General features: G+C 54.3%; 1 protein-coding gene across 2 annotated transcripts in view; it reads left to right on the top strand.

Moving 5' to 3' along the window:
• smap1 (small ArfGAP 1) overlaps positions 1-22,343 on the top strand; it is an 82,463-nt gene that overhangs the window by 31,823 nt on the left and 28,297 nt on the right. The window contains exons 4-6 of one of the 2 annotated variants that reach the window (XM_035400774.1): positions 1,804-1,879; positions 5,483-5,554; positions 7,572-7,649. In XM_035400774.1, the coding sequence (XP_035256665.1) occupies positions 1,804-1,879; positions 5,483-5,554; positions 7,572-7,649 (226 nt within the window). The remainder of the gene's footprint in view (positions 1-1,803; positions 1,880-5,482; positions 5,555-7,571; positions 7,650-22,343) is intronic. The other variant, XM_035400775.1, reaches the window with a different exon arrangement.

The raw sequence follows: 22,343 nt of genomic DNA, 5'->3' as shown, positions 1-22,343 counted from the left end.
TCGTAGCTGTTTTCCAGCAGAGAGGAGAGGCGATACACCCCCATGCCGTTCCTCTCTTCCTCTTTCAGACCAACAGTGTGAGGAACGCTCTGGCTCCGCTTCCTTGTTTCCTCCTCGTCCGTGTTAATATGGCCTTCGCTAAAAAACCAACCGCCTTCGAGCACCAGCACAGCTGATTGTAACCTGTTAGCACATCCCACCGTTAGCACGTCCCCCAGTTAGCACGTCCCCCAGTTAGCACGTTCCACAGTTAGCACGTCCCCCAGTTAGCACGTTCCACAGTTAGCACGTCCCCCAGTTAGCACGTTCCACAGTTAGCACGTCCCCCAGTTAGCACGTCTCACCGTTAGCTCGTCCCCCAGTTAGCTCGTCCCCCAGTTAGCACGTTCCACAGTTAGCACGTCCCCCTGTTGGCATGTCCCCCAGTTAGCTCGTCCCCCAGTTAGCCCGTTCCACAGTTAGCACATCTCACAGTTAGCACATCCCCCTGTTAGCACGTTCCACAGTTAGCACGTCCCCCTGTTAGCTCGTCCCCCAGTTAGCACGTTCCACAGTTAGCTCCTCCCCCAGTTAGCTCCTCCCCCAGTTAGCACGTCCCCCAGTTAGCCCGTTCCACAGTTAGCACATCCCGCTGTTGGCATGTCCCCCAGTTAGCTCATTCCATAGTTAGCATGTCCCACTGTTAACATGGCCCTCTGCTTAAAATTCCATGCCTTCGGCCTGAGCGCACTCATATTTTGGCTCCTGAGTTTGTTTTTGCTTTTGTTCAGTTTTTAGTGAATGCATTTCTCTGTGTTCCGTGTGATGCAGCTGAGTCGCATCCCTGCGCAGGCCTTGGCGGGGTCTCTGCCCCTCGGCCACGCAGACCGCGCTGAGCACAGCAGCTCGATGCCCTGCCCCCCCGCGGCCCCGCCCCCCTCCCCTGCCTCCAGTTTATGCATTCTTTATTATTTGTGCTGTTGTGTTGTGATCAAAGTTTCATGAAGGTGTGAATCCGGCACAGGGATGTGGGGGGCGTGGGGGGGGGGGGGGGTGCAGGTGGGGTTGGGACGTTCTGACGGAGATCCGGCTCCCCGCTGCTCTCTCTCATCTCTAATCTCCACACCACCGAGGGCCACGCCTGTTTACTGCTCTCCTTCACCACTCGCCCTGCTGCGGAAGGATGGGAGGGGAGAGGGAGAGTTAGACTAAGGAGTAGAAGGAGAGAGAGGGACAGAAGGGAACCTTAGGATGACAGAGTGGCAGGAGAGATGAATGGAACTTTAGAGTGTGAGAGAGAAAGAGTGGTCTAAACTAGCAGCAGACAGAAGGAGGGCGGGATTCACAGGGCAGGCTAGCCTCCCCCAGTGCCACCAGCTAGCCTAGTGCATCAGAAACCCCAGTGCCCACCAGCTAGCCTAGCGCATCAGAAACCCCAGTGCCCACCAGCTAGCCTAGCGCATCAGAAACCCCAGTGCCCACCAGCTAGCCTAGCACATCAGAAACCCCAGTGCCCACCAGCTAGCCTAGCACATCAGAAACCCCAATGTCCACTGCTAGCGCAGTGGCTATCAGTGACCCCAATGCCCACCAGCTTATGTATGAGTTTATGCATGCATTAATAGCCTCTGTTTCAGACTGATTGGGCCTTAAATGAGATGATCTTGTATCTGATCCCTAACATCTCCTTGCCGTCACTCTTGGGGGACGCTTAGGCCCTGCCTCCTGCTCCCTAGAGGAGGAGCTTCTCCATACCCCTGTCCCACAACCTAAAATCCCATGACCAATGGCAGCAGCATCCTGTTTCCTTAACCCCGCCCACAGATCCGTGGAGTTCTTCATCCGGGACAAGTATGAGAGGAAGAAATACTATGACAAAAACGCTGTCAACGGAAACCTCGTAAGTATCATTTAGCTATGGATGGGCTGCTGTGTGTGTGTGTGTGTGTGTGTGAGAGAGAGAGAGAGTGAGAGTGTGAGTATGTGTGACAGATTGAGAGTGAGAGTGTGAGTGTGTGCATGAGCATGTGTGTGTGTGTGTGAGTGAGAGTGAGAGTGTGAGTGTGTGCATGAGCATGTGTGTGCGAGTGTGCGCGTGTGTGTGTGAGAGAGCGTGTGCGGGTGTGAGAGTGAGAGTGTGAGTGTGTGTGTGTGTGTGAGAGAGAGAGAGAGAGCGTGTGACAGATTGAGAGTGTGAGTGTGTGCATGAGCATGTGTGTGTGAGTGGGTGTGTGTGTGAGAGAGAGAGAGAGAGCGTGTGTGTGTGTGTGTGTGTGTGACAGATTGAGAGTGAGAGTGAGAGTGTGAGTGTGTGCATGAGCATGCGCGTGTGTGTGTGTGCGTGTGTGTGTGTGCGTGTGTGTGTGTGCGCGTGTGTTTGCTGCTGTGTGTGTGTGTGTGTGTGTGCGTGTGTGTGTGCGTGTGTGTGTGCGTGTATGTTTGCTGCTGTGTGTGTGTGTGTGTGTGTGCGTGTGTGTGTGCGCGTATGTTTGCTGCTGTGTGTGGCTGTGGATCTGCTAACATGCTCGTGTCTGAAGAGCAGCCACAGGAGCAGCAGTGCTTTGGCCTTCTGTAGACACAGAGACCCATACAGGGCTGGGGCCTTCTGTAGACACAGAGACCCATACAGGGCTGGGGCTCGGCTCCACGTAGCCTCCGTCAGTTCAGGAAATTCTCAGATTTTATTACATAGCCACTTTCAATTCATGAATCGAAATTTCAGTTTCACTTCCTGAATTGACTGAATTTGAATAAAATTAGCTCCTGATTCTGTTTAATCGACTGAATTTAAATAAAATTAGCTCCGCGCCTCACACAGCTGATCTTACTGGCTGAGGAAAGAGGTGGGTGTGGCTACGCTGTCTAATTTAGATTCATTCAAACCCGTGGCTTTGGTTGCTTCTCAGAATGGCTGCTTTTAAACGCAGCTCTTCTGCTCATCCCTCAGTGCTCTGCTGACTCCTCCTGCAGGGCCCCCGTCAGACTGCCACTCTGGAGCTGCCCGCACAAGCACTTCCTTTTTCATATGCAGATTAATTATTAAAAATAGCTCATTATCAGTTTAAGAGCACGAGGGAGTATTAGAGGAGAACATCCCCCCACTGAATGTGTGTAGAGGACAGTTAGGATGTTGGGGTGCCTCCGTGTAAAGTTAGGATGCATGTGTGTGTGTGTGTGTGTGCATGTGCGCGCGTGTGTGTGTGTTTGCACTTGCCTGTGTGCCTGACTGTGTATGTGTGCGCGTGCGTGCCTGTGCGTTTGCGTATGTGTGCGTGCATGTGTGTGCGTGAGCATGTGTTTGTGCTTGTGTGTGTGCATGTGCGTGTGTGCATGCGTGCGCGTGCGTGTGTGTTTGTGCGCGTGTGTGTGCATGTGTGTGCATGTGTGTGCATGTGTATGCTTGCCTGTGTGCCTGACTGTGTGTGTGCGTGCGTGCATGTGTGTGTATTTCTGTGCGTGCAGTCTGTGTGAAATGAAGGTATTGAAGCCTGAGATGTTCAGCGTGCTCTCATCTGGAACAGCAAATTACGCAGTGCTATTGCTGGCCTGTTTCAGGACGAACGCAGCGGCCAGAATTCACTCAGGACTCCTCTGTGACCTCAGCATCCTCCGGGTAACCACGGTGACCGGAGTGCGCTTGGCTCGACGATGACACACTGTTCCGGGATCACTCTTTTAAAAACACGCTATTTTAAAGCCAAACGTCTGTGTCCTTCGCCTCCTTTCTCACTGCCGTAATTACGTTATTATTTTAACGGCTCTCGCCCGCTGCGCGCAGAAGTGGAAGCGGAGAAGACGGGCGTCTGTGGAGATTTACCGTCAGCCGCCTCTCCTGTTTACGCGTTCCCGCCGTTATTTGTGATGTTATTTTGAGCGTCAAAACAAATGTGAAAAATAAAATGATTTGGCGGATTTTTTTTACGAAGGAGCGATACGACGGAAGGGGCTTCGCTGTGTCTGCAGGGGAGAGGGAGTAACGGAGTCGGGGGCGACGGACTGCGTTGGAATAAAATGGATAAAATGTTTTCCCCCGCTCTCCGTGTTACAGTGAGCGGGATAAACAAATGAAGAAATAATTTCAATAGATTTCCCGCTGGGCCTTGCTAATTAACGAAAACGAGTTTGGCGTTTGGTTTCAGATAACGCCATGCCAAGTCTTCGATGGCCTCAGGGCTGCGTGCCTGTGTGTGCGCTTGTGCGTGTATGCTAGCGTGCATGAGTTTGTGCATGCGTGTGCGTGTGCGTGTGCGTGTGCATGCGTGTGCGTGTGCGTTTTGAGAAATCCAGAAACTCTGCCCCTGAGCACGCGTGATTACTCCCTGTTTTCCTTTTCAATCAGTCGATTCTGTATTTGTACCTCCGGTCTCAGAGCAGCATGTCTATGTATTGATTATGCATTCATTTTTTTTGGCCAAAAAAGCAATGGCGTATCCGTGAGTGGAACGGGGCGTGAGTTACCCCCCCCCGGGGTAATGAAGTCAGCGGCGCTTCCCTACGCTCGCTGTCACGCCGTACCGACCGGCCGCCGCTCGCCGCCCCAGAGCCGCTCGCTCGTCGCCCCAGAGCCGCCGCTCGCCGCCCCAGAGCCGCCGCTCGCCGCCCCACAGCCGCCGCTCGCCGCCCCAGAGCCGCTCGCTCGCCGCCCCAGAGCCGCTCGCTCGCCGCCCCACAGCCGACGCTCGCCGCCCCACAGCCGCTCGCTCGCCGCCCCAGAGCCTCCGCTCGCCGCCCCACAGCCGCCGCTCGCCCTGCGTTATTTCCCCCGATGCCGTTCGGGTTATTGGCCGGTGAGGAGGCGCTCTGAGGAGCATTACTCAGTGAGCCTGTAATGAGCGCGCTCGTCTGCGGCGATGCTAACCCAATAAGAGCCGCCGTGTGAGGGGATCCATCAGCCCGGCGGCGGCCGCGTCCCAGGCTCGCTCACCGATAGCCGGGCCGGGGTTCGGCGTGTCGCGGCCGGGAGGGCTGGAGGTGTCACCGCTTGGGCCGGGCGGCCCGTCCGTCACCCCGCCGATCGAATGCCTCGGACATCCTCTCCGGGGGCGGGGCCCAGCCCGTCTAGGTGTGGGGGGGTCGGGGGGTGGGGGGGGGGTCAATCTGCCGGATAAAGAGACGCTAACTTCCTGCCTCTCCCTGTCTGGGCCGCGGTGCCCGCGCCGTCTGCTGCAGAACCTAATTCCGAACGATCGGACCGCGGTCCCCTTGCCCCGGGGTGCGTGTGCTGCTTCCTCAGCCTGCCGTTGCTTTGTCTCCCGGGTCTGATGGGGCTTTTCTGTCCTGCTCTTTCTTATGGGGCCATTTGTATTTCTTTATTAGCCACTTTTTTTCCTTCTGTTTCCAGAACTCCCAAAGGCAGAATTATTAGGAAGCGTGTAGGCATTGTCTGCTGCCTGTTAAATCTGATTTCTCTTCATCTGTCGCCCTCTCCCCCTCTCTCTCTCCCTCCCCCGTCTCTCTCTCTTTCTCCTTCCCCCTCCCCCTCTCTCTTTCTCTCTCTCTGCAGAAGTCTAGTGATGCTGCCCTTCCCTCTGCCTCCTCACCCTCCTCACACCAAGCTGAAAAAAGCAAGCAAGAGGTACTGTGCTGCCCTTGTACCCTGCGCTGCCCCTGTACCCTGTGCTGTGCTGCCCCTGTACCCTGTGCTGTCCCTGTACCCTGCACTGTCTCTGTACCCTGTGCTGTACTGCCCCTGTACCCTGCGCTGTCCCTGTACCCTGTGCTGTGCTGCCCCTGTACCCCGCGCTAACCCTGTACCCTGTGCTATGCCTGTACCCTGCACTGCCCCTATACCCTGTGCTGTCTCTGTACCCTGCACTGTCCATGTACCCTATGCTGCCTCTGTACCCTGTGCTGTGCTGTGCTGTCCATGTTTCCTGCGCTGCACTGCCTCTACCCTGCGCTGCTCCTGTACCCTGCGCTGCCCCTATACCCTGTGCTGCCTCTGTACCCTGTGCTGTCTGTACCCTGCGCTGCCCCTGTACCCTGCATTGTGCTGTGCTGCGCTGTCTGTGTATCCTGTGCTGTCTGCGTCTTGTCTTGGGCTGTGTTGTGTTCTCTGTACCCTGTGCTGTGCTGTGTTCTCTGTACCCTGTGCTGTGCTGTGTTCTGTGTACCCTGAGCTGTGCTGTGTTCTGTGTACCCTGTGCTGTGCTGTGTTCTCTGTACCCTGTGCTGTGCTGTGTTCTCTGTACCCTGTGCTGTTACCACCACACCGGTTACGGAACCGTCCATCAGTCTGTCCGGTCTGGTCAGCGTGTCTGTCCGGAGAGCGTTAACATTGCTCAGGGCCTTTCCCCAGTCAGTAACAGGGGAAGAGTGGAGGAATCGATGTCCTCATAAGAGCTGCAGTGAGCAGCAGGGCCTCGTTCAGAGCCCTTCTTATTAGTTTCAGAGCTCATCACCGCGCTCAGCTGCCATGGAAACATCCCGACGCTTTCTGTCTTTAAGACGCGTCCCAGGGAGACGCCCGTTTCCCGCTCCAAAATGGATTTCATTCCGGGCGGGAGGCTGAGGGTAGAGCGGGGGGGTGGAGGGGGAGTGGGGGGGGAAGGAGGGTGAGGGTAGAGCAGGTGGGGGCTGGCATGTCTGCTCGATAACAGCGTTTGTGAACTTTTTATGAGGTTTTCATTATTCATAATTGCCCTGGCGCCTCGGAGGGGTAATTTGGTCGCGGGGTGCCCCTGCCGAGGGCGCTGGAGTCTTTAAGACTGCTCGCCTGTCTGTGTCTGCCTCATTCCAGATTACAGCAGATAATCTATCAGAGCTATCTCTGTAAGCCCCTGCTTTCAGCCCGGCAAACTTAGCACACCTTTTTTTTTTCCTTCTTCTTCTTCTCGTCAAATCAACATTTTTCTCCCGACTTATCTCCCCCTGCCAGGGAGGCAGCGCTGCTCCCGCATGCTCGGACTGTAGATGAGTCGGGCTGAAAGCTACCGCTAACCGGCTCTCTCTCTCTCTCTCTCTCTCTCTCTCTCTCTCACTCTCACTCTCACTCTCTCTCACTCTCTCTCTCTCTCTCACTCTCTCTCTCTCTCACACACACACACACACTCTCTCTCACTCTCTCTCTCTCTCTCACTCTCACTCTCACTCTCACACACACTCTCTCACTCTCACCCTCTCACTCTCTATCACTCTCTCTCTTACTCTCACACACACTCTCTCTCACTCTCTCTCTATCACTCTCTCTCACTCACTCTCTCTCTCTCTCTCTCACACTCTCTCTCTATCACTGTCACTCTCTCTCACTCTCTCTCACTCTCACTCACTCTCACTCTCACACACACTCTCTCACTCTCACCCTCTCACTCTCTATCACTCTCTCTCTCTCACTCTCACACACACACTCTCTCACTCTCACTCTCACCCTCTCACTCTCTATCACTCTCTCTCTTACTCTCACACACACTCTCTCTCACTCTCTCTCTATCACTCTCTCTCACTCACTCTCTCTCTCTCTCTCTCACTCTCTCTCTATCACTGTCACTCTCTCTCACTCTCTCTCACTCTCACTCACTCTCACTCTCACACACTCTCTCTCTCTCTATCTCTCTATCACTCTCACCCTCTCTCTCTCTTTCTCACCCGAACAGAAAGAAAGGGAGAAGAAGGAGGAGAAGAAGAAAGAAAGGGACAGTGAAAAAGGGAACAAGCCCAGCTCCTTGGAGAGGGTAAGAGCAGCCTGCTGGCTGGTCTTGGTGGAAGTGTGTGTGTGTGTGGGGAGGGGCTGGCAGACACAGTCCCTGTGTACCTCTCCATGCCAAAAACCTGGCCTGGTCTTAACCTCTGGGGATTCCTTTCATATTTGTGTGTGAGCGTGTGTGTACCCATGCATGCACATGTGTATATCTATGGTATATCTATGAGCCCACAGTGCAGACACACACACACACACACACACACACACACACATTCATACTCACACATTCACACACACACTCACACACAGACACATACATTCACACACACACACACACACACACACACACACACGCACACGTGCACATTCATACTCACACACACACGTGTCTCCAGTCTTGTGATGCAGTGGGCGAGTAGTGAGTGGGCTCATTGTGAAGGGTGCAGAACAATCACATGTCCTTTGCTTCAGAACAATCACATGTCCTTTGCTTCAGAACAATCACATGTCCTCTGCTTCAGAACAATCACATGTCAGAGTCCTGTGTGAGTTCTGTGGGTCTGTTTGTGTTAAATCCACACAGGCGAATCCCATAATACTGCAAGCAGCCGCCAAACTGCTCTAAACGGCCGCCTCGGACAGCCCCCGTCCTGAATGCGAGGCTTTTTAGAGCAGACGCTGTGATTTATTAAGTATTACAGCAGAAATGAGAAGTCGCCACGCTGAGTGTGGGGGGGTTTCATATGAGCTCTAACGGGGCGCGGGAGAAATCCGGCTTCCCTTGTTTCCTGCGCGATGACTTCCTGCCGCAGCGCGATTGGGTGCGGGCGTGGGGTGCAAGGAGTCGTAATCGGGGCCGGGCCGTCGTATGAGCGCTGACCTTCGGCGCGGAGCGGTCTTCCTCAGCGCAGGAAGTGAGAAACGGGCGCTGGTCACGGTTACCGCGGTGGTGTCCGCTTCCCCGCCGCCGCCTCGTTAATTAAAGCCGTCGAGGCCGCCGCGGAGCTGGGCCCTGCTGGGGGTGGAAATGCATGCTGGGAATGACGCGAGGAGGCAGGTCGGTTACTGTGGCGCTGTGGGACTGCAGTTGGACAGGAGGGGTCGATATGGGCGGGGCTGATGTCAATTGAGTGAGTTTGTGGGCGAGGCTGATGTGAATTGAGTGAGTTTGTGGGCGGGGCTGATGTGAATTGAGTGAGTTTGTGGGCGGGGCTGATGTCAATTGAGTGAGTTTGTGGGCGGGGCTGATGTGAATTGAGTGAATATGTGGGCGGGGCTGATGTGAATTTATGGGAGGGGCTGAATTGCAGATCTGCTCGTTTGCTGATGCATCCAGAGGCACCTTCAGCTGGATTCCACTGTCAGTTCAGCAGTGTCCCTGAGAGCACACAAGCTAGTTATCACCGCTTGTGTGCTCAGGCATAATTATGAGTGTGTGTGTGTGCACATGCACTCGTGTCATGTGTGTGCTTGTGTATTGTGTGTGTGCGCAGGTGCATATCCTCTTACCGCGTGTTTCAGCTGTCTAAGGAGAGGAGAGCTTTCCGAATAATGAGTCTCTCAGCGGGCCTGGAGAACTAGCAGGCTTAGGGAAGGAGAACAGGCAGGCTCAGGGAAGGAGAACAGGCAGGCTCAGGGAAGGAGAGCAGGCAGGCTTAGGGAAGGAGAACAGGCAGGCTCAGGGAAGGAGAACAGGCAGGCTCAGGGAAGGAGAGCAGGCAGGCTTAGGGAAGGAGAACAGGCAGGCTCAGGGAAGGTGAACAGGCAGACTTAGGGAAGGAGAGCAGGCAGGCTTAGGGAAGGAGAACAGGCAGGCTCAGGGAAGGAGAACAGGCAGGCTCAGGGAAGGAGAACAGGCAGGCTTAGGGAAGGAGAACAGGCAGGCTTAGGGAAGGAGAACAGGCAGGCTTAGGGAAGGAGAACAGGCAGGCTTAGGGAAGGAGAACAGGCAGGCTTGGGGAAGGAGAACAGGCAGGCTTAGGGAAGGAGAGCAGGCAGGCTTGGGGAAGGAGAGCAGGCAGGCTTAGGGAAGGAGAGCAGGCAGGCTTAGGGAAGGAGAACAGGCCGGCTTAGGGAAGGAGAACAGGCAGGCTTAGGGAAGGAGAACAGGCCGGCTTAGGGAAGGAGAACAGGCAGGCTTAGGGAAGGAGAACAGGCCGGCTTAGTGAAGGAGAACAGGCCGGCTTAGGGAAGGAGAACAGGCAGGCTCAGGGAAGGAGAACAGGCAGGCTTAGGGAAGGAGAACAGGCAGGCTTAGGGAAGGAGAACAGGCAGGCTTAGGGAAGGAGAGCAGGCAGGCTTGGGGAAGGAGAACAGGCAGGCTTAGGGAAGGAGAGCAGGCAGGCTTGGGGAAGGAGAGCAGGCAGGCTTAGGGAAGGAGAGCAGGCAGGCTTAGGGAAGGAGAGCAGGCCGGCTTAGGGAAGGAGAACTGGCAGGCTTAGGGAAGGAGAACAGGCAGGCTCAGGGAAGGAGAACAGGCCGGCTTAGGGAAGGAGAACTGGCAGGCTTAGGGAAGGAGAACAGGCAGGCTCAGGGAAGGAGAACAGGCAGGCTCAGGGAAGGAGAACAGGCAGGCTCAGGGAAGGAGAACAGGCAGGCTTAGGGAAGGAGAACAGGCAGCAATTTTTTTCAAATTCTCTCTCTCTCACTCATTTCTTTCATCTCTCACTCTCTCTCCCTATCTCTCTCTCTGTCCTTCTCTATCTCTCTCACTCTCTCTGTCCTCTCTCTATGTCTTTCACTCTCTTCCCCCCCCCCCTCTCTCCCTCTCTCTCTCTCTCGGTGGACAGGAAGTGAATGTTTTCTTTATTTTGCAGCATGAATAAATTATCAAAGCAGACGTGCGGCTCCCTTGCTTTGAAAGTGGCGCTGCGCTTGTTTCAGTCCCCCCCCGCCGCCCCCCGCCGGGCTGTCAGCAGTCTGTCAGGGAACACCAGGGGGCCGGGGCACGCATCCGCGGGGGGGGGCCTGGGTGGGTGGGGGGGGGGGGGGTGTGTGTATCAGACCCACTCGCTCCGCGCGGCCTCGCCGCGGGACGATGACAGAAGGCTCCGGAACAGTGACCTTCACGGTGACACCGGGTCAGCTGACCGGAACGCAGCCTGGCGTGTGCTGTGCGGCGTGGAGCGGTGGTCTCCCCCGAGCGGGGTTCTGTGTGTGTGTGTGTGTGTGTGTGTGTGTGCGCGCGCGCTGCTAGCGATACCCACAGTTCCTTATGCTTTAGGGAATTTAAAAGAGCTGTTTGTAAGGCTTGATGAATGCAGCTACAAGGTGTGAAGGTGAACTGGAAGACTGGTCTGTTTCCTAAGACGTTATGCTCATGGAAAAGCAGTGTTCCTTTTCCCTTTCTGCAAGTGCATCAGCGTGGGAAATAAAGCCCCTCTTGCTGCAGTTCTCAGCGGTGAGTGAATCCTGGACGTGGTGCAGTAGTAGGGGAAGTGGACTCCGCTAGGACTTCTGCAACGTGCTTTCCCACGTTCTCGTAACCGTCAGTCTTCGGCAGAGAGGCGCAGTACGACTGGCACGCTTCCCTCAAGGTTAATGTCCTGCGTCGGCGGCGGGCTCGCGTGTTCAGGTCCGCGGGTACGCTGTGCGTCTGGCCGGCGAGGCGGAGGCGCTCCTGAGGGATCTGGCGAGCCGCGCTGTGCGGGGGTCACGGAGCCCAATTGCTGCCGGAGACGGGCGGGCTGCCGCCGGCGGAGTAAGTGCACCGGGGACGCGCGGCGGGCCGTGACTGAGGGGTCTGCCGCTGCCCGCCGCCCGCCTGCAGGGGCTGGGCTGCTGCTGCAGGATAAAGAGACGGGTTTGTCCCTGAGACTGACTGTCTGCTGCTCTGCTCGAGAGAACTACAGGGACCCTAACCTGCGTTAACTACTGCCCAAGCTGTGCTCTAACTAACCTACTGCCCAAGCTGTGCTCTACCTAACCTACTGCCCAAGCTGTGCTCTAACCTACTGCCCAAGCTGTGCTCTAACTAACCTACTGCCCAAGCTGTGCATTAACTAACCTACTGCCCAAGCTGTGCTCTACCTAACCTACTGCCCAAGCTGTGCTCTAACTAACCTACTGCCTAAGCTGTGCTTTAACTAAGCTACTGCCCAAGCTGTGCTCTAAATAACCTACTGCCTAAGCTGTGCTCTAACTAAGCTACTGCCCAAGCTGTGCTCTAACTAACCTACTGCCCAAGCTGTGCATTAACTAAGCTACTGCCCAAGCTGTGCTCTACCTAACCTACTGCCCAAGCTGTGCTCTAACTAACCTCCTGCCTAAGCTGTGCTCTAACTAAGCTACTGCCCAAGCTGTGCTCTAAATAACCTACTGCCTAAGCTGTGCTCTAACTAAGCTACTGCCCAAGCTGTGCTCTAACTAAGCTACTGCCCAAGCTGTGCTCTAACTAACCTACTGCCCATGCTGTGTGCTAACTAACCTACTGCCCAAGCTGTGCTCTAACTAACCTACTGCCCAAGCTGTGTTCTAACTAACCTACTGCCTTAGCTGTAAATTAACTAACCTACTGCCCAAGCTGTGCTCTAACTAACCTACTGCCCAAGCTGTGCTCTAACTAACCTACTGCCCAAGCTGGGCTCTAACTAAGCTACTGCCCAAGCTGTGCTCTAACTAACCTACTGCCCAAGCTGGGCTCTAACTAAGCTACTGCCCAAGCTGTGCTCTAACTAACCTACTGCCCAAGCTGTGCATTAACTAACCTACTGCCAAGCTGTGCTCTAACTAACCTACTGCCCAAGCTGTGCTCTAACTAACCTACTGCCCAAGCTGTGCTCTATCTAACCTACTGCCCAAGCTGTGCTCTAACTAACCTACTGCCCAAGCTGTGTTCTAACTAACCTACTGCCTTAGCTGTGCGCTAACTAACCTACTGCCCAAGCTGTGCTCTAACCTACTGTCCAAGCTGTGCTCTAACTAACCTACTGCCCAAGCTGTGCACCAACTAACCTACTGCCCAAGCTGTGCTCTAACCTACTGTCCAAGCTGTGCTCTAACTAAGCTACTGCCCAAGCTGTGCTCTAACTAACCTACTGCCAATACTGTGGGCTAACTAACCTACTGCCCAAGTTGTGCTCTAACTAACCTACTGCCCAAGCTGTGCTCTAACTAACCTACTGCCCAAGCTGTGTTCTAACTAACCTACTGCCCAAGCTGTGCTCTAACTAACCTACTGCCCAAGCTGTGCTCTAACTAACCTACTGCCTAAGCTGTGCTCTAACCAAGCTACTGCCCAAGCTGTGCTCTAAATAACCTACTGCCTAAGCTGTGCTCTAACTAAGCTACTGCCCAAGCTGTGCTCTAACTAAGCTACTGCCCAAGCTGTGCTCTAACTAACCTACTGCCCAAGCTGTGTGCTAACTAACCTACTGCCCAAGCTGTGCTCTAACTAAGCTACTGCCCAAGCTGTGCACCAACTAACCTACTGTCCAAGCTACATGCTAATGTACTGCAGGTAAACTTCATGCTAATTTACTGTGGGTAAGCTGCATGCTAATGTACTGCAGGTAAGCTGCATGCTAATGTACTGCGGGTAAGGCAGTCTAATTTTAACCCCCTGCAGAGCTGCGGTTGCTGATGTGGTTGCTGGGGCGGAGCGATAACCTTTGGTGATGAGCTTTAGATCCACTCCCTCCCTCCATTCCGGCTCTGATGATGCCTGCGTTTGTGTGTGTGGGGAGGTTCATGGGGGAGGGTTTCCATACCGCCCTTTACATTGTGCCTGAGCTCTTCCTTTCCCTGGCCCTGCCCCCCTCCTCTTGTGATAATGTATGTGCAGTGCTGGCAGGTGATATTTCCTCCCTCTGCTCCCTCCAAGGTGTAATGCATAATTAATGCTGATGAGATATTTAAGGCTCTGGCCAAAGCGGTAACAAATGTCAGCGCTGCATCTTCCTCCTCCCCGCCAGAGGCTGAACCTCCTGCTCGAAAGCAGCCTTCGGTGCGTAGGCCTGCCCGAGAGCGGAATGTGTCTGTCAGGCACGGACGCCTGTGCTGGGTTTCAGCCAAACCTTCTGGAGGGGAGGGGAGGGGAGGGGGGGTGAGGGGAGGGGAGCAAGAGCGCATCAGGCCTCCTGCTGGGGCACTCGGTGCGGACCGCACGCACACACTCAGCCCTTTGAAGAGCAGCTTCGTTGGAACGTTCTTTCAGAATTCTAAGTCAGTGTTCTAGAACTCCGTTGCATTCTATCACCAGTAGTGATTGTGACATCAGCATTAGAATGTTCTGCTCGGAACATTCTGATCCCTTCGGGGGAGTGGAGCCGGGGGCGTGCGTGTCAGTGGGCGTGTCCCATTGTTTTCCCAGCAGCCTCGGGCTGGCTGGACTGTGTGGCCTTGTAAAAGCCTCCACGAGCTGGCCTCTCATCCTGAACCAGGGGAAACGCTGTCCCTCTGAACAGGAGCCCTGTTCAGTTTGCAGGTGAAAGGAAGCAAAGCTCTTTAGTGAAGTTAAAAACAGGGCGTTTCGGCTGTGATCTTCCTCAGGCCGTACTCTTCCTCACTCAGTGCGCAGGTTCAGGCTTTTTCACAGAGCCTCCCAAACGGGGATCTAAGGCTCACCAGGAGTCTCCTGCAAAGTGGAGAAAAATCCCGTTTTAAGAATATTTACCTTAAATTTCCTAATTTTGTTTATGAAGTATTTTAGGATAGGTGTTAGGCTTTCCTGGTTTACGCCTCATTCTGAATATTGTGGTTATTCATTAGTGACGTATATTTTACTACTTGTGGTGATGTGAAGCTAATTGATTGAGACGCGCTTCCGTACACTAGTGTATTAAATAGCCCGTAATGCTTCAGCCCCAGTCTGTAGGGGGCACTAGCTGCAGTTTAGCTGGGGTCCACAGCTTCAGGGTGGTTGGTTTGGTGGAGTTTGGGCAGCCTGGTCATTGGCTGAATCAGTGCTGGTGCTGAAGAGGCCGGCGGATTGGAGGGAAACTTCCTGTGACGCACGGGCCAGGGGGGTAGGGGGACGGCGGGGGCGGCAGGGGGGCAGGGGGACAGGGGGACAGGGGGGTGGCGGGGGCGGCAGGGAGGTGGCGGGGGGGGCGGCGGGGGGGCAGGGGGACAGGGGGACGGCGGGGGCGGCAGGAGGGCGGCGGGGGCGGGGGCGGCGCACTCTGCGGTGCGCAGCCGGGCCCGCTCCGGGCCGCTGGCGGTCATTAGCGGAGGAGAGCCGCTGTGACTGTCAGGGCCTGGAATGAGCCGCCGTTCCGCGCGCCGGGCCGCCGAACTGAGTGAGCCCGGCCTCTGAGGCATGATGGGAGTTTAATAAGCCGCCCCAGGACCGGATCCCCCGCCCCCTGCCCCCCCCCTTCGCTGCGGGGGCCCGACAGACACTCCGCTCCAGTCTGTCAGGCTGGCTGTGGAGATGCCGGCCTGCGGCGAATGACGCACTCGGACAGGAGGGGGCGCTCTGTGACCCGTGGGAGGGGACTCAGACCGTTTTTTTTATCGTCGTCTTTCTGTTCTCGCGCACTGCGACACGGCCGTTCGATTGGCACCTGGGACGTCAGGGGGGCAGGAGCGGGAGGAAGCCGGGTGGGTGGACCCCGCCTCCCCAGCATCCTCTCTGCTTGGCGAGGGATCCTCTTCTCCGGGACGGGTCTAAATCACGCACTGCCCCCCCCGGAGGGCTTCGCTTACTGCGGTCAATCAGTCACTCGTTGGGTCAATCAAACTGACGGTCGTTCAATCATTTGATCATTCAGTCAGTCGACAGACTGATCGTTCATCGCGTTCCCATCAGAGCACAAGACCATTACAAGCAGGGGGACCTGATTCATCAGACACACGGCAGAATGGAAACGCGTGTCGTTTAGGAGAGGAGAGAATATTCAAATGCTCACACATTGAACCGGGTGACTCTTAATTGGGCCAGCGGGGGGGATTTGGGGCTACGTGGTGGGAAAGGGCTCAGACGGCGGGGTGGGGGGGGTAGCTGTAGCTGCAGTTCTGTACCCCCCTCTACACGTGCACAGGGTCCAGTAATGTGGGCTGAATGCTATGCGTTCTGCTCCCTCTGAGGTACTGTAAGACTGCGACAGGTCTGAACCACGCCTCTCTCATCTGAGCCCTCTTCAGTGCACATACTCTGTATCTATAGGGTTTTAGAGCTGATCTCCAGTGGCCGGTCCTGTCTCTGTCCCAGTGTTCTGTACTGAGTAGCTGGCTGGTCTCTGTGTTCTGTACTGAGTAGCTGGCTGGTCTCTGTGTTCTGTACTGAGTAGCTGGCTGGTCTCTGTGTTCTGTACTGAGTAGCTGGCTGGTCTCTGTGTTCTGTACTGAGTAGCTGGCTGTTCTCTGTGTTCTGTACTCAGCTGGCTGGTCTCTGTGTTCTGTACTGAGTAGCTGGCTGGTCTCCGGGTTCTGTACTGAGTAGCTGGCTGGTCTCCGGGTTATGTACTGAGTAGCTGGTTGATCTCCGTGTTCTGTACTGAGTAGCTGGCTGGTCTCTGCGTTCTGTACTGAGTAGCTGGCTGTTCTCCGTGTTCTGTACTGAGTAGCTGGCTGGTCTCTGTGTTCTATACTGAGTAGCTGGCTGTTCTCTGTGTTCTGTACTGAGTAGCTGGCTGGTCTCTGTGTTCTGTACTGAGTAGCTGGCTGGTCTCTGTGTTCTGTACTGAGTAGCTGGCTGGTCTCTGTGTTCTGTACTGAGTAGCTGGCTGTTCTCTGTGTTCTGTACTCAGCTGGCTGGTCTCTGTGTTCTGTACTGAGTAGCTGGCTGGTCTCCGGGTTCTGTACTGAGTAGCTGGCTGGTCTCTGTGTTCTGTACTGAGTAGCTGGCTGTTCTCCGTGTTCTGTACTGAGTAGCTGGCTGGTCTCTGTGTTCTATACTGAGTAGCTGGCTGTTCTCTGTGTTCTGTACTGAGTAGCTGGCTGGTCTCTGTGTTCTGTACTGAGTAGCTGGCTGGTCTCTGTGTTCTGTACTGAGTAGCTGGCTGGTCTCTGTGTTCTGTACTGAGTAGCTGGCTGTTCTCTGTGTTCTGTACTCAGCTGGCTGGTCTCTGTGTTCTGTACTGAGTAGCTGGCTGGTCTCCGGGTTCTGTACTGAGTAGCTGGCTGGTCTCTGTGTTCTGTACTGAGTAGCTGGCTGGTCTCTGTGTTCTGTACTGAGTAGCTGGCTGGTCTCTGTGTTCTGTACTGAGTAGCTGGCTGTTCTCTGTGTTCTGTACTCAGCTGGCTGGTCTCTGTGTTCTGTACTGAGTAGCTGGCTGGTCTCCGGGTTCTGTACTGAGTAGCTGGCTGGTCTCCGGGTTATGTACTGAGTAGCTGGTTGATCTCCGTGTTCTGTACTGAGTAGCTGGCTGGTCTCTGCGTTCTGTACTGAGTAGCTGGCTGTTCTCCGTGTTCTGTACTGAGTAGCTGGCTGGTCTCTGTGTTCTGTACTGAGTAGCTGGCTGGTCTCTGTGTTCTGTACTGAGTAGCTGGCTGTTCTCTGTGTTCTGTACTGAGTATCTGGCTGGTCTCTGTGTTATATAATGAGTAGCTGGTCGGTGTCTGTTCTGTACCGAGTAGCTGGCTGTTCTCTGTGTTCTGTACCGAGTAGCTGGCTGTTCTCTGTGTTCTGTACCGAGTAGCTGGTTGGTCTCTGTGTTCTGTACTGAGTAGTTGGCTGTTCTCTGTGTTCTGTACTGAGTAGCTGGCTGTTCTCTGTGTTCTGTACTGAGTATCTGGCTGGTCTCTGTGTTCTGTACTGAGTAGCTGGCTGGTCTCTGTGTTCTGACCTGAGTAGCTGGCTTGTCTCTGTGTTCTGTACTGAGTAGCTGGCTGGTCTCCGTGTTCTGTACGTAGAAGCTGGCTGGTCTCTATGTTCTGTACTGCGTATCTGGGTGTTCTCTGTTCTGTACTGAGCTCTGTGTTCTGTACTGAGTAGCTGGCTTGTCTCTGTGTTCTGTACTGAGTAGCTGGCTGGTCTCTGTTCTGTACTGAGTAGCTGGCGGGTCTTTGTGTTCTGTACTGAGTAGCTGGTTGGTCTCTGTGTTCTGTACTGAGTAGCTGGCTGTTCTCTGTGTTCTGTACTGAGTAGCTGGTTGGTCTCTGTGTTCTGTACTGAGTAGCTGGTCGGTGTCTGTTCTGTGCTGAGTAGCTGGCTGGTCTCTGTGTTCTGTACTGAGTAACTGGCTGGTCTCTATGTTCTGTACTGCGTATCTGGGTGTTCTCTGTTCTGTACTGAGCTCTGTGTTCTGTACTGAGTAGCTGGTTGGTCTCTGTGTTCTGTACTAAGTAGCTGGCTGGTCTCTGCGTTCTGTACTGAGTAGCTGGCTGGTCTCTGTGTTCTGTACTGAGTAGCTGGCTGGTCTCTGTTCTGTACTGAGTAGCTGGGTGTTCTCTGTTCTGTACTGAGCTCTGTGTTCTGTACTGAGTAGCTGGCTGTTCTCTGTGTTCTGTACTGAGCAGCTGGCTGTTCTCTGTGTTCTGTACTGAGTAGCTGGCTGGTCTCTGTTCTGTACTGAGTAGCTGGCTGGTCTCTGTGTTCTGTACTGAGTAGCTGGCTGTTCTCTGTGTTCTGTACTGAGTAGCTGGCTGGTCTCTGTGTTCTGTACTGAGTAGCTGGCTGTTCTCTGTGTTCTGTACTGAGTAGCTGGCTGGTCTCTGTGTTCGGTACTGAGTAGCTGGCTGTTCTCTGTGTTCTGTACTGAGTAGCTGGCTGTTCTCTGTGTTCTGTACTGAGTAGCTGGCTGGTCTCTGTGTTCTGTACTGAGTAGCTGGCTTGTCTCTGTGTTCTGTACTGAGTAGCTGGCTGGTCTCTGTTCTGTACTGAGTAGCTGGCTGGTCTCTGTGTTCTGTACTGAGTAGCTGGCTGTTCTCTGTGTTCTGTACTGAGTAGCTGGTTGGTCTCTGTGTTCTGTACTGAGTAGCTGGCTGTTCTCTGTGTTCTGTACTGAGTAGCTGGCTTGTCTCTGTGTTCTGTACTGAGTAGCTGGCTGGTCTCTGTTCTGTACTGAGTAGCTGGCTTGTCTCTGTGTTCTGTACTGAGTAGCTGGCTGGTCTCTGTGTTCTGTACTGAGTAGCTGGCTGTTCTCTGTGTTCTGTACTAAGTAGCTGGCTGGTCTCTGTGTTCTGTACTGAGTAGCTGGCTGTACTGTATTCATTAGGCTGCATGTTTATGGCAGCATTAGGAGCTGGAGCTGTGCACAGTGGCTCATTGGCCCTGTTCCGCTGAGCTGGGGGTATCTGTGAGCAGGTGATATTGTATGAAGCACTTACAGATGCACTGCTCAGTTAACATCCACAAACTGCCCATTAGTGTGCATGGGAGAAGGTTCCGGCAGGGCGTGATGCACTGTTTCAAAGGCGCTTTACACCCTGGCTCCTCGCTCTGCTCCCAGCTGCATAGGAACGCCGTCCGCCTTCAAAACAACGGCAGCTTCAGCGAACTGCCCTCTGCTCCCGAGCGAGCTCTCACGGGTCACCATGATCGCCACACCTGCACAGAGCCACATTATTATTATTATTATTATTATTAATAATAATACTGCACCATTATTATTGTTATTTTATTTCATGTTTGCTCTGTTAATGAGCCTCGCGCAGAATTTCCACTGTTCTGGTGTGAGATGATTCGGATGAAGATAAGCTTCTGAAACTCTTAATTAAAACTCTATCGCCGTTGGGCAGGCAGACGGGGAGCCACGTGCCGCGCCTCCCCAGCGTTAGCGGGAGCTTCCCTCGGGGGAGATAGCGTCTCTCGGCGCACGGTTAGCTGTGCGCGCACGGTTAGGTGTGTGCGCGCGCGTTTAAAATGGTAAATGGACCGCATTTATATAGCGCTTTTATCCAAAGCGTGCGCGCGGGGTTAGCTGTGTGCGCGCGGTTAGCTGTGCGCGTGGGGTTAGCTGTGTGCGCGGGGTTAGCTGTGTGCGCGTGGTTAGCTGTGCGCGGGGTTAGCTGTGCGCGCGTGGTTAGCTGTGTGCGCATGGTTAGCTGTCCGTGCGGGGTTAGCTGTGCTCATGGGGTTAGCTGTGCGCGCGGGGTTAGCTGTGTGCGCGTGGTTAGCTGTGTGCGCGGGGTTAGCTGTGTGCGCGTGGTTAGCTGTGCGCGGGGTTAGCTGTGTGCGCGTGGTTAGCTGTGTGCGCGTGGTTAGCTGTGTGCGCGGGGTTAGCTGTGTGCGTGCGGTTAGCTGTGTGCGCGGGGTTAGCTGTGTGCGCGGGGTTAGCTGTGTGCGTGCGGTTAGCTGTGTGCGCGGGGTTAGCTGTGTGCGCGGGGTTAGCTGTGTGCGCGGGGTTAGCTGTGTGCGCGTGGTTAGCTGTGCTCATGGGGTTAGCTGTGTGCGTGCGGTTAGCTGTGTGCATGGGGTTAGCTGTGTGCGCGGGGTTAGCTGTGTGCGCGGGGTTAGCTGTGTGCGCGGGGTTAGCTGTGTGCATGGGGTTAGCTGTGTGCGTGCGGTTAGCTGTGTGCGCGGGGTTAGCTGAGTGTGCGGTTAGCGGTGTGCGCGGGGTAGCTCTGCGTGCGTTTAGCTGTGTGCATGGGGTTAGCTGTGTGCGTGCGGTTAGCTGTGTGCGCGGGGTTAGCTGTGTGCATGGGGTTAGCTGTGTGCGTGCGGTTAGCTGTGTGCATGGGGTTAGCTGTGTGCATGGGGTTAGCTGTGCGTGCGGTTAGCTGTGTGCGCACAGTTAGCTGTGTGTGCGGGGTTAGCTGTGTGCATGGGGTTAGCTGTGTGTGCGGGGTTAGCTGTGCGCGTGGGGTTAGCTGTGTGCATGGGGTTAGCTGTGCGCGTGGTTAGCTGTGCGCATGGGGTTAGCTGTGTGCGCACGGTTAGCTGTGCGCATTGGGTTAGCTGTGTGTGCGGGGTTAGCTGTGTGCGCACGGTTAGCTGTGTGCATGGGGTTAGCTGTGTGCGCACGGTTAGCTGTGCACATTGGGTTAGCTGTGTGTGCGGGGTTAGCTGTGTGCGCGCGGTTAGCTGTGCGCATTGGGTTAGCTGTGTGTGCAGGGTTAGCTGTGCGCATGGGGTTAGCTGTGTGCGCGTGGTTAGCTGTGCGCATGGGGTTAGCTGTGTGTGCGGGGTTAGCTGTGCGTGCGAGGTTAGCTGTGCGCGCGGGGTTAGCTGTGCGCATGGGGTTAGCTGTGCGCGCGGGGTTAGCTGTGCGCGCGGTTAGCTGTCCGTGCGGACGCACCGACCGGAGCAGCGTTTAACGGCGCTGAGGCTGAAGCTCCGGCGGGTCTCCCGGGAAACGCACCTGCGCCCCGCTCAGACCGAGCCGCGGAGGAACATAAACCCAATTACTTCATGCAAAGCGGCTGCAGCTCCCTTTTAATAAGGGGGAGATGAGGCTCCTGTTACCTGCCATTAACGGCGCCTTGTGAGCAAACCGCTCATTTCCTTCATCCACATCAAAGGAACACGTGAGGGAAGATCGACCATTACGCTGGAGACAACTCCTCTGAACAAAGACTCCGCCCCTTCCTCTCCCCTGCTAGTCCCTCCCCTGCTGCTCTGTCCCCTGCTCTACACCAGGGCCCATTTGGACGCCAAAAACTTTCAACACATTCTCATTATTTTAAAATCCTGTCTTTACGATCCAGGTTTTCCCCCTGGCTCTTGCTTAGTGTAGATGAGTTTCTTCGGTCTTTTTGTGGTGTTATATTAATACCCCCTGGTCTGGGAATATTGTTAGCCAGGTCTAACATTATCCATGTAGATGCACATGGTAATGTAATGCAGTGACTTGAAAAGAAGACCTAGAGGGAGATTAGATTAGTCTTCAATTTGTTTTCTCATTGGACCTCATTCACAAAACTTCTCTTAAATTATTCTTACTTTTGTTCTTTAAAATGTTCCTACAAAAAACCTATATGGGATTCATGACGCATGTGCAGACCTTTGTGTTTGTGCATATCCCAGGTGCATGAGATGATGAGTGCTGACTGTTAGACAATTGTATGCGCAGTCCTGTTCATGCGATTCGCATACGGAAAAATCCATGAACAAAGAAAAAACTGATGAATGCCGAAATGATCTTGGAAGCGTTCTTACACGCAGTTTACGATCAAATGTGACCGTACGCATGTTTTGTGAATGAGGCGCAATGAGTTTAGTCTTTTTCTGGAGTGGAGCGTACTCTCGTAGATCTCACGCACGGTGGCCTTTTTGGCTCCTGGGAAACGGTGGGAAATAGTTTGCATAGTGTGAAAGACTGGGAGCTCTTATGAGCTGCTGCTGTCCGGCTGCAGGCGAACATCCAATCAGAGCTCCCTCAGTTTGCAGCGCTGCACTACGGTTTGTTCTTTACACACGCGGTGATCTGTGCGGGAGGAAAAAGAAAATAGTAAAGACCAAATTACACATTTTAAACGCTTGCACTCCCAGGAGTGGGGAAGTGAAATGTGTGTTGTGTAGTGCCTGTAAACTCTCTTATCCCTTTAACCCCTTAAGTACCAGCCCTTTCAGCACAAGCCTGAAGACATACTCTAAATAATGGGTTACAATTCTTGAACCCTTTTGACTACAGGTATAATCCTGGTCTCTTCTGAAAGGTAACCCTTGTTTTCCGAGAGTCAGAATTACTCTAAATATTACTGAAACAAAGTAACAGAAGCTCAAACACCGCGGAAGTAGAAGTTTCTTTCTCAACTTAAAAGATTGTTGTGTAGATACAGGTGCTTGAGGCTGTGCCTGGTGGGCTTAGACACGCAATGCAGACACAGCAACAATGCGGGACAAATCCTGGCTCAAATGTGATGACTCTGCAATCAGAAATGAGCATTCTGCATTGTGTCT

This window comes from Anguilla anguilla, chromosome 18 (assembly GCF_013347855.1).
Source record: "Anguilla anguilla isolate fAngAng1 chromosome 18, fAngAng1.pri, whole genome shotgun sequence".
Classification (NCBI taxonomy): Eukaryota; Metazoa; Chordata; class Actinopteri; order Anguilliformes; family Anguillidae; genus Anguilla; species Anguilla anguilla.
Note: the sequence above shows the minus strand (reverse complement) of the source record. Positions and strands in the feature narration are given on the sequence as shown.